This window comes from Spermophilus citellus, assembly GCF_964194105.1.
Source record: "Spermophilus citellus genome assembly, chromosome: 16".
NCBI lineage: Eukaryota > Metazoa > Chordata > Mammalia > Rodentia > Sciuridae > Spermophilus > Spermophilus citellus.
In genome coordinates, this window is record NC_138196.1 from 53,194,939 (window position 1) to 53,207,393 (window position 12,455).

At 31.7% G+C, this 12,455-nt stretch overlaps 1 protein-coding gene across 2 annotated transcripts in view; it reads right to left on the minus strand.

Annotated features, from left to right (window-relative positions):
- Window positions 1–12,455, minus strand: part of TRAPPC11 (trafficking protein particle complex subunit 11) — a 46,076-nt gene that overhangs the window by 31,877 nt on the left and 1,744 nt on the right. For both annotated transcript variants that reach the window (XR_014019095.1, XM_081268963.1), the window contains exons 2-8: window positions 11,354–11,579; window positions 10,242–10,411; window positions 9,159–9,229; window positions 8,015–8,129; window positions 2,651–2,750; window positions 2,186–2,259; window positions 507–603 (exon numbers count right to left, since the gene is read on the minus strand). Coding sequence is in view for 1 of the 2 variants with exons in the window: in XM_081268963.1 (XP_081125089.1) it covers window positions 507–603; window positions 2,186–2,259; window positions 2,651–2,750; window positions 8,015–8,129; window positions 9,159–9,229; window positions 10,242–10,411; window positions 11,354–11,557 (831 nt within the window). In the remaining variant the exon portion in view is untranslated. The remainder of the gene's footprint in view (window positions 1–506; window positions 604–2,185; window positions 2,260–2,650; window positions 2,751–8,014; window positions 8,130–9,158; window positions 9,230–10,241; window positions 10,412–11,353; window positions 11,580–12,455) is intronic.

The following is a 12,455-nucleotide window of genomic DNA, read 5'->3' on the forward strand; positions in this document are numbered from 1 at the left end:
CGTGCGGCCCGGGTTCGATCCTCAGCACCACATACCAACAAAGATGTTGTGTCCACCGAGAACTAGAAAATAAATATTAAAAATTCTCTCTCTCTCTCTCTCTCTCTTTAAAAAAAAAATGCTCAAACAATGGTTATAAAAGTTTTCTATAGGGTGAATAGATACACCTTCCTTACACTTGTGCCAATAAACCAAAAAAGGCTTATGTAGTTCTAATATGTTGTATCATTTAAAATTCAGTAATTTAGGTAGTTTTCTTCTTACTACTCCTGTTCAAAACTAAACACCAAAAAACTTCCAACCAGTACCTATGAACTCAAAAGCAAAACCACTGCTATTAGGCTGCTAAGAATCAAGGCCCTTTTGAATAAAAGAATACAAAAAAGGAGAGCATCATTAATCAAACATCAACTTTTCAGAGCAAGAACTAATTTTGATTTTCCAATTTAAAAAAAAGACAATAATACTTAAGATAAATTTCCTGTATTTGGAAGTAGAAGCATTACCTTGTAATTTATAAATCCTGCCATGGTCTTGATTTCCAGAATATTGGTTTCATGAGCTCTCAATTCATGTACAAGATTATAGGCAGTCCTATAATTCCTAATATAAATTCAAGGAAGGTGGTTAATTATGATATAAATTAATTTAAAAAGTTTCCTAAGAACAAAATTATTATAAAGAAGAGATAATATTTACTCAACATTTAACACTCAAAAGCTCAATAACAGCATATATTCATCCCCAATGTTTTTAAAAATGATCTATTGATTAATAATATATTTGGAAGGAATTACTGACTTTTCATAAAGAGCAGAACCATTTCCTGTACATTGTCATTAATATCCATCATTAACCAATGGAAGACAAGTTGACAAATGAAAGTTACTTAGAATTACAATGAAAAATGAGCATTCTGTTTAAAAAATACATTTTTTAAAAAATATCCTTTACAAGCTCCTCAAACATTGAATTAGCAAAGGTGATACCAAGACAGAACAGAGATCAACAACTTTTAAAACCTAAGTACATGCACCAGTGAAGGATAGCACTGATCTCAGGCAGTGGCTGGAGAAGAAACATCCTTACTAGGGTGGCTGATGCAGAAGAATGGAGGTGAGAAAGAAGAGCCCTGTTGGAATGGGGCCTACCCTAAGATGGGAGGAAACGAGAAAATCTCAAAACAGGCTGCTCCATAGTAAAAACTAAACTCTGAATTTCTTTTTTTTTAAATTTTTTTCTTTTGGGGATTATTTTTTAATAGACCTGAACTTGAAGGTTTTTTAAAATCAATATTAATTGGTGTTAAAATTTAATGGTTTTAACGCAATCCATAAAAATAAACTACATGAAAGCCAATTATAATTATATGAAGTCATTAAGATTCAGAGAACACAACTTGGTGTTTAGCACCTCAACAATAAATAAAAATATGTTTTACAATATTCTTATGACTAAGAGCTTTAAAATATACTTCTATTTTTTTCCATCTCAATTATAGAATAAATAATTAGTTTTCATCCCTTTTATACTGTCATTGTAAATAAAAAAACTGAGTTAAAGTTTAAAAAGAGTGTTTTTTTTTCATTAAGTTGTGACTGGTAAAAATAAAGGATATCTGCTTGGCCACTATCAATACGCTGACACTAATCTCCAAGAACCTACTAGGCAGATCCTTCAAATGGAAAATGATGTTACCAATGGGCATTATAAATTTATAAACAAAAAAATAAAATTAAAAATTAAAAAGAAAATCATAGATGATTGGAATAAAAGTACCATAAACCTTAAAAAACCCATAATCTGATTTAAATAATATTTAGTTTTTATTTACTTTGGAAATCAGTCTTTAAGACAAAAATTCCACTGAACAAGCAAAAAAAGTCAGGAAGATGGGGAAAATTTTACACTTTATCTCTTTAGATCATGAAATTTAATTAAATTAGACCCAAAATTTTTATGACACTCTGAAATTTACTTACAATATTGTAATGGAAAAAATGTTTTAAAATCTCAAATTATATTCCATTAATTTTTGGACAAACTAAATATTAAATTCTTGAATCTAATCAACATAAACATTTTAAAATTAATTTCAGTTTGGCTTAGACTCAGAAAGTACCATTAATATGTTAGCATTAACATAAAGATAAGAAAAATTCAGTTTGAAAGCTCAGAAACTTACTTCAAAGCATTTTGTGTATCTTGTTTCAACTCACTGAAGAAAGCTATTTTGAACTGATGTCTAACAAATAAAAGCTGGAAAAAAAAAAGGATGAAAGAAGCACTATTAAATACATATTTAAAATGTGAAAATTCTAATAATGTTTATTACAAGAAAACATTAAGTATAAAGGAAAATTCAAAACTAACATTAAACTATTATTCCAACAAACATAAATATAGTTTAAAGGTCTATTAAAGTCTATCTTTAAAAACTTTTTTAAGGGCAAGGAATTTAAAAACAAATTTTAAGGGCAAAGAGTTTAATTTAAAAACAAGTTAGATTTTAAAAGATTTTTTAAAAAACTTGAGAAGTACTGAAGCCATTTAAGATATAAACATATTAAAGACAAGTAATAATGGACTTAAAAAAATCAATAATGAAAAATGTACTCTAGAATGCCTCTGTTATTGAAAAAATATATACCTGGTGTGTTGTTTTATTCAAAAATTCTTTATGAGATTTCACTCTTCTAATCTCAGTATAGTAATAAGTCTGTGCATGTTCATAAAAGGCATTTTCTAATCTGTTATAAAAAGAATATACAAATATTAAAGTTATTTTAAACCAAACTCTTTTCAAGAATCATATTTGTAAGACCTGAAAATAAAATCCTGACAGAGATGTCTATTTTACATCACGACTGAGATTAAAAAAAAAAAAAAAAAAAGGGTGAAGCTAAGTAAAAACTAAATTCTTAGACAAAAATGTTAAAATTAAATGGTATACACTGAGCAAAATTCACAAAAGTCATTTACAATTATTTATAATACAAGGTATAACATAAAAAGGTTAAGTTAAAATTAACCTTTAAATCTGAGTTAAATCTAATTTTAAACAATTAAAATTAGATTCTAACTTGAACCAAATAATGTTTGAAGGAATAAATTAACTTAACCTGTCAAAGTTTTATAAATGAAAATGATAAGGCACTGACATTTAGATCATCTAACTTTATGACAGCCAGAAATATGTCTTTAGGTCATCCTCAATGATTAAAACAACAAAACCAATTAGTATTATTAGAATGTCTCATAAATATCAAGCTTATTTTAGTTTTTAACTTGGCTGTGTACTCACAGATAAACATCCAAATGTTAGTACAGAGAACCGAGAGCAAGTAGGCCTGACAGAACCTATGATTTCCTATAAAGTTTGTTTTGCAGAATCAAATCTTCCCTCCCTTTAAATATAACTGATTAAACAGTTATAGAGCTTTGACTGGAATGGGTAAATGCTGTAAAGCTTTCACCTTTTAAGTCACATATTTCTACATTATTTGAGGAAAAAAATACGTAACCAGTTTCAAAACCGCAAATAAGTAAATGATAGATCTAGTCAAGAAGTGACGTATTAGTGAAAAGACCAATTCTTTTAGTAAGTATTTAAAACTTATGCTCTTAAGGTAATATCAAACAACTAAGAATAATTTTGGGGAAAAACAGACACTGAACTTCTTTGCTCTAAAACAGAAAATCTAATCAATTGTATTATCATTTAGTGATTTCAACTAGTTGAATTCTCACTGTCTATGCTTTTCTATGATGTTCATTTGCCCCCCACATAAACATTACTTTCTTTCCCTCATCTAAACTTTCAAATACAGTTATAGGTCTTCCTCTCTTCCCTAAAGCCTTCCCCAGACACATCTATCTATTTGTTCTCTGAAATGATATAAGATTGCAAATTATGCAGAATTTACACTTGCAATGCTCTGTGGTATTTTACATAAATATTTTTGGTCTCAATAAAGTAACTCCTTTTTTTTATTTTTAATTTTTTATCTGTAGATGGACACAATACCTTTATTTATTTTTATGTGGTGCTGAAGATCAAACCTAATGCCTCACATGTGCGAGGTGGGTGCTCTACCACTGAGCTACAGCCCCATCCCAAGTAACTCCTTCTTAAAGGGAACCCAATTGATTAGTTTTGTACTAAATACACACACATACATAGATGTAAAAAACACACATGCATCTATCTTTTGTCTCAAAACAAAATGTATCCTACCAAATAATTTAGATTAAAACGTTAATTTTAAGCAGCTTCTTACTCTAGCCATTTATCAGAAAATAAGTGGTATATACTCAGCAAAATTCACATGAAGATCACCTGGAGTCCATTTTTTTATCATCGCTGCATCAGTTTTCAGATGAAGAACATTCAAGCTTCCCAACTATACATATAGATTTAAGTCTAAAAGAAAAGGGCCTTCCCAAATTTTATAAACTACATAATGGGCAAAAATCAAGTTTAGGGGATAAAAGGAGAAACCACTCTATACTTAAAAGGAAATTATTATTGAAGGTAGATCCTGGGCTAAAGGTTGAAAACAGAGGGAAGAAGCAGAGAAGAAGCAAGAGTAGCAAGTGCCTAGCACTACTTACATCCTCCTTTTCCCCTACAGCCTTTTCAAAAAAGGGCAACAGGAGAGAGAGTTGAATATTGCTTCTAGTGGTCCACCCACAAAAATGCTTAGAGCAATCCCAATTCTGAATGTTATAGAAAGGTAAAGACCAGATCCCAAATCTAATTGCCTGGATGTACATTATCTGTATAAGTTTTTAGATTTTTAATGAATTCAGACCCTTAAAATTCTTTATTTTTTTTAATATTGCCATTGTCTAATCTTTTATTTTTAAACTAGTCAAAAATTATTTCCAGTATTTTTTAAAATGTAAATGATAATAATGACAATGATAATTATGATGATAGCAAATACTTATATGGACCATACATTTAAATTGATCTCAGAAAAAAAATCATAATGATAAAGATTTACAAATGGCCATTTTTGGCATGTACTCTCTATATCTCTGCAACACAACTTTCCTCTGATAAGCATCTGCTTTTTTCCTCATTATTAAAATGTCACCTTTGTTTTCAAAAGCAGGGTGTGTGTGTGTGTGTGTGTGTGTGTGTGTGTGTGTGTGTGTGTATGTATCTGTGTGTTTTAAACATTTGTTAGTTAGCATGATACTGACAGTCTGTATTATCCTAAGATAAAAGATCTGAAAATTTGGAACATTTATCTTTTCATAAAAGAAAAACACTTAACTCATCACTAAGTTTGACAACTCTTCAAAGAATTTTGCCTTAAAATGATAGTGAACCTATGCAATACAAAGGAGTTTCACAGTCATCCTCCAATAAATTAGTGTTATAAGCATTGAGACATTTAAAGAAAATTAACCAAATCATTGACTTCCTATAGTATTTGTCCTTAATACCTCAAACTGCTCTGAAAACACATGATTGAGTAACTCTGCCACCTTCCTCCCAGATTAATGAATGTGAAGATTTCCTAGTAGTTGACTTTATTCTCTCTCTGAAGATAAAATATAAATATGAAGAAAGGGTTTAATGTCTTCCCTGATCTTTAATGAGCTGTCTCAAGCACTCCTTGTTCTCAGATCCACATGCTAGAGGTCATGGACTCAGAGCACTTGCTTTTTACATCAGTTATTGGAATACTATACTCTTTTATTTAAATGTTTCCTTATCCCCCAACAAGATTTATGAGTAATAGCTGAAACTATACCTTCTGCTTCTCTCACATCCATGACAGCTACATTTGAAAGCAGAGGAAAACAGGCTCACTAGTGGTTAAGGTATGGTTTCTCAACTTCAGTACCACTGAGGCTGTGTAGGGTTGTCCTGTGCGTTGCAGGATATGCAGCAGCATCCCTGGCCTCTAGCCGCTAGAGACAATATAGCAACCCCCTCGGTTGTGGCAATCATGCCCAAATGTTCCCTGGTGGGTAAAATTACTCTGTTTAAGAATCACTGGACTAAAGTAAAGGATAGCGAACTTCGGCTTTCTTAGCAAGCCATGTGGAAACTTGAAAGCCGAGTTCTTAAGAGGAAAAAGGGAACTGGAAGATAGAGCTAGTATGATAGCACACTGACAAGAAACAGCATTGGAACGACAGAAGTACTGAAATATGAAGTGCAAGGATGAACCATCAAAGCCTAGAGAGGGAGTCAAGAGCCAGCTGTGAGGCTGGGATGAGCCTCAGTGGAAAGAAAAGAAAAGCAACTTGTGTGTTATCTATACATTAATTATCTATACATTGTCCTTTCTTCTTTGTGTTTCCCCATTGGTAATATAGTTGTATTAAAATACAAAACTCGTTATTCTTTTTCTCTGAATTCTGATCAATCAACTCAATGCTTCATTTGGCACTACTAATCTGACTTTCTGCAGTGTCCATCCTATTGTTTATTATTTCCAACATGGAGATTTTCTTAATTGCATTTAAATTTTCTTGCAATTCATTTTTTCATTTGATCCTGTTGCCTTTGCATGCTGTCTCCTTCTAAACTTATGCTTCACTTTCTTAGAAGCCATGTCATTTAATACTAATGAGAATACCAGATAGCCTACTCTGACAGATAATTTTCAGATGTCTGCTTCTGAGACAGAGAATCAAATGTGCGATAAATAATAATCAAAGATAGGGGCTGGGGATGTGGCTCAAACGGTAGCGCGCTCGCCTGGCACGCGTGCAGCCCAGGTTCGATCCTCAGCACCACATACAAACAAAGATGTTGTGTCCGCCAACAACTAAAAAAAATAAATATTAAAAAATTCTCTTAAAAAAAAAAAGATAAACTAAGCTATTCTTGTGTTCCTAATACTTTTGCACAATGAAAAGAAAAAAGTCATCTTATAGCCAGAATCACTGAAAATATTCCTATCTAAATATATATTCATGAAAAATGTAACACTATAAAATTTCTTTGCAACACTAAATATTAGAAAATAATGCATAATAGTCACATAAAAATATTGTGTCCACAGGTAATTTGCTCTTTATAAAGGCTTAACATTTAATGGGACTCTGAGCCTTCTTAAAACATTTTTAAATACAGTGACAGACATATAAAGAATAAAGCAGGGCTGGGGTTATAGCTCAGAGGAAAAGTACTCGCCTGGCATGCATAAGACACTGGGTTTGATCCTCAGCACCACATAAAAATAAAAGTATTGCGTCCACTTAAAACTAAAAAATAAATGTTAAAAAAAAGAATGGGCACTGGGGCTGTGGCTCAGTGGTAAAGCACTCACCTAGCACGTGTTAGGCACTGGGTTTGATCCTCAGCACCACATAAAAAAAAAAATAAAGGTATTGTGTCCATCTACAACTAAAAAAAAAAAAAAAAAAAAAAAGGAATGCAACAATAAGAGTCAAGAAATAGAGACACCACCGTCATATAAAAGATCACACATGGTAATTACTGAAAAGTACAAGGGGATAAACCATTTATATTTCTTTTTCTTTTTGAGATGGGTCTCATTGTGTTGCCCACGCTGGCCCAGAACTAGTGAACTCAAGCAATCAAGCAATCCTTCTACCTTTCTGCCTCAGCCTCAGGAGTAGCTGCAACTATTGACAGAGTGTCCAACTCATATTTTTTAGAAGTGAGGTTGACCTAGATGTACACGTGAAAAGATGTCAGTATAGTAAGTGGAAGATCAATATGTATTATATTACATTTATTTTTGTTAGTTTAAATAGTGTTAAAAAGATATGCGTATATTTCTTCCTTCACAGAAGACATTTTTTGAAAGTGTGCTTAAGGAATTGTTGATAATGGTTATAAAGTTAAAAAATTGACAAAAGGAACTTTTATTTTACTTTTATATCCTCTGTACCATTTATATTTTTTCTACTGAACATGTTTTATTTTTTTAAAAACAAATGGGTCTAATATACCAATTTCTTAATTCCTAAGGAATAATCTAAAAAATAAAAGACCTTTATTTTAAAGACCTTTATTTACCTTATAATATAACCCACAAGGTGGTCAGTGTGGGGAAGCACAAACAAAGACTTTCCTGAGAGTTCACATGCATTGCACAAAGCTGCAGCCCTTTCTGAAGCAATGACATCTTCCCCTGTTGATAAGCCCCAGAAAGAGAAAAACAAAATAAGTAGTGTATTTTTTATATGAATATTTCCCCAAATCTGGAATTTGGAATAAAAACCTAAAGCACTTTTCACCATGTCAATACAACTCCTAGGTTCCTTTGAGAGCCTGGGGTTATTAACACAAACCTTTTAGGAAAAAAATTGTGGAATTTTCTAAGCCAGGACAGGAAGGCCAAGTAATGCCAACAGATACAACATATAGCTATTTTTAAAAACATAACTCAAAATGGAAGCAACAGTTCATGAGAGAAGTTTCCAAAACCACTTAGGATGGTATAAGTCTTAACATAAAAACAAAACAAAAAAAATATTATGCGTCTAAGAAAATCTGGGAAAGCAGAAAAAACAAGTATTTAAAATGATGGGCCTGGGGTATACCTTAATGTTAGAATGCTTTCCTGGCACGGGCAAAGCCCTGGGTTCAAGTCACACACATACACACAAAAAAAAAGTTATATAAAATAACATGTTCTTAGAGGAAATTACAAATCCTATAGCATTTTTCTTTGCATTTGTATAAGGAATAAAATTTTAAATAAACCTCAAACTAGTAAATGACATGTTTACAAAGCAAATGAATTAACTGTTTTGTTAACGGATACATGACTACATTGGGAAGTAAGTGGAGCTGGAGGAGTAGGACTTAGATTTGTAATCTTTATTATAATTCTTTATTTTTTTATAACAAACGTTTATTCATGCATTTTTGGTACTTTTTAAAAAATTAACACATGATCAACCCAAAAATTGAATGCATGAAAGATTTAAACAGTAAAGAATCTACATTCTGGTAATGAGAACTGGAGGTATAAAGCAGGAGTAGCTGCAACATTCGACACTTGCCAGGGTGTCCAACTCAATACTTTTTTAGAAATGAGGTTGACCTAGATGTACATGTGAAAAGGTGTTAGTATGGTAAGTGGAAGGTCAATATGTATTATATCACATTTATTTTTGTTAGTATAAATAGTGTTAATTAATTGATCTTTTGTTACCTGGGGGCAAAGGGGTTTTCTTCTGAATCAGAACCACTGCAACTTTTGTGTTTCTTCCTTGTAAACTTTGCCTGCAACAGAAAAACAATAAAATTAATTAAATAAATCATTTTAACTAAATGTATTCAAGCTTCACAAAAAACACAAGTTTGATGATTAAATTTAAGATTGACTAAAAATATCAAGATTATAGTGAATCTTTTCCTGCACATAAAGAACCTATTTGGAATAATCATTTCAATTTTAAAAGTATAATCTTACATCAAGCTTCTTAACCTTACAAAAATCTGCTTTTGCAAAAGTTTAATATATATTTATATGGGTATTTTATTGATGTAGAAATTACAACACAACTTCTTTATAGTGATATATTAGTCATTCCCTTTAAAAGTGAAAGATTAATATGTGCTTTTTTTTTTTTTTTTTTTTTTTAAAGAGAGAGTGGGGGACAGAGAGAGAGAGAGAGAGAGAGAGAATTTTTTTTTAATATTTATTTATTTTTTCTTAGTTCTCGGTGGACACAACATCTTTGTTGGTATGTGGTACTGAGGATCGAACCCGGGCCGCACGCATGCCAGGCGAGCGCGCTACCACTTGAGCCACATCCCCAGCCCTAATATGTGCTTTTATGTAAAAATTACAATACAACTTATTTCTTTTGAGTGATACATTAGTCATTCCCTTTAAAAGTTTAACGTATGTTTTTTTGTGAAAACTGTAATACAATTTACTTAAAATTTACTTCTTTACAGTAATACATTACAGTAGTTGTGCAAAATAATTATCTTAAAAGTGAATAGTGATAAAGTGAAAGGGACCAAACAGTAAATTATAATGTCTCCAAAACAGATCATAAATGCAAGAAAAAACATTTGCAAATGTCTTTCAATTTGCTTCTAAATTTTGTTACAGATTTGGCATAAAATGCAGTTAATACTTAAGGAACTAAACAAATTTCACTGGAGGTCAACAATCCCCAAAGTGACCACTACAGTCCAAAGAGCACTCTATTGCCTTCAATAAATGTTAGTAACACAGACATTTGCAAATTACTATGGGCAGCCTGATAAATGGAGGTCATACCTGACAATTTCCACCCTGGTAGCGCATTCGGACTGCTTTTCTTTCCACTGAGGCTCATCCCAGTCTAGTTCATAGAACACAACCACCAGGGCTGGCACCAGATTCAGATGTTTATTCATCCAGCCAGTCTTTAAGATCCCTTTAGGAATGTACCATTCATACGAAGTTCTCTACAAATAGTGGTAAAAGTTAAGGAAGTGGTTTTTGTTTAATTTTTTATAATAATAGCAGCAGAAACCACCTATTGGGTGCCAAGCAATGTTTGTACATTTATCTCATTCAATATGCACACTACCCATTTTGAAGATGAGAAAATTCAGGTTTACAAAAATTAAATAAAGTTAGCAAGCGTTAGAAGTAGAATCTCAACCCTAGAAACATTACATTTCCCATTTAAGGAAGAATGACCAAAGTCAAAGAGCTCCTAATGATGTCTAGGATCTCAAGTACCCTGTAAAGAAGTATCCAGTCACTTTCTATGCAAATTCTACTCCTATTCGTCACCATTCCAGTTTCTGTTTTTGAAAAAGCTGCTAAAATTAAAATATTGGCTGAAATTTAATATGGCTTCACTTATTTCAAAGATATATTGTCAGGAAAACAATTCACTTTACTTGTGGATGAAACATCATTCACAAGCTTGTTTTATATCACCAGCTTGTGGCATGGTTCCAGTTACCTAACCCAAAGCAAGCACCCAAAAAGTGTATCTGAAATTGAACAAAACTGAAAAGACCATGGATTCTATAACAATGATGTTATAGAATAAAGATATTCTATAATGATGAGAAAGATAAGACTTTCCTTTTAAGACTTCGTGAAATTTGTGGAGACATGAGGTTCTTTTTCTACAAATAAAAATGGCAAATGTAGGCTTATAGGTTACAAAGCTTTTAAATGTAATTATTCCTCTGGGTTTAAAAATTAACCATTAATAAACATATATATAGTATACTACATGGTACATGAAGATGCCTAAGGTTTTCTTTATACACCACTGTAACCACTGCCATGATAAACTTAGGGATTTTCCCACACACACGAGAACAAAAAATGACATATACACATACACACAGAGAGGGAGAGAATGCATACCATCCTAATGTCATTACCTTGGGTCTACATTTGGGATATTCATGGTCTCCTGGGAGCACCTTGAAAGAAATTGGTACCCGATCAGCTCTTCGATTGGCACAGAAAGCATCCCAGACAGCTCGATGGACAGCATTATAAACTACATCTAGTCCAGTAAGTGTAACAAAAGCCATAGGCCGACAACATAATTCCACAGGAAAGTCCCACTGTGTGGGGCTCATAGTTATGGTGCCACAAAAAAATCTGAAATACAAATGTTAATACATCCATAATTAATTTTTAAAAAACAACATCTATATAATACATGAATATCTGTCATTCAAAAATCATTACAAAAAACTGAAATGCTCTGAATGTCTGAAAACCATCAAGCCCATATAATGGAGGTAAGCAAAAGGTGAGTTGGATCTATTAAAATTATTATGTTAGATTTGTTTTTAAAAATTTCACATTAAAATAATTGTAATTAACTTTCAGATATATCAGTATTTTCAGTAATTTTTCAAAACATACACCAAACTTTGGAGTTAGCAAATCAAAAAAGAAGGAAATCAAAACAATAGGTCTACATGAACTATTTCATATATAAGTAATAAAAGAAAAATAATTATTGACTTATATAATAAAGTATAACTTCCTCTAATTTCTCTGTAATAGATAACACCAAATTTTTCAATGTCTAGAATATTATTAATATAATATGCTTATTAAAGTAACAATTATTTTCTCATTTTCAAAATTTAATATAAAATGTACTATTTAAGGGAATATTTGTCTCTATTATGCCATTTAGCTAAGACTATAATAAATCCAAGTATGTGCTGACTGTGGAAAAACACTTACATGAAAATGTGCTTTTTCCAAACAAAACTGTGATTTTTTAAAATAACCTCATTTTAAAAAAGAGGTATCATGAGCTCCTTAAAAACGTGATGTTTGGGAGCTGGGGTTGTAGTTCAACGGTGGAGCGCTTGCCTAAGCACATGTGAGGCACTGGGTTCAACTCTTAGCTCCATATATAAATAAATAGAATAAAGACCCATTAGCAATTAAAAAAGAAAGAAGGTGATGTTCACCAATATATCATACAGAACTTAGCATAATAGTGTGAAAAATGAG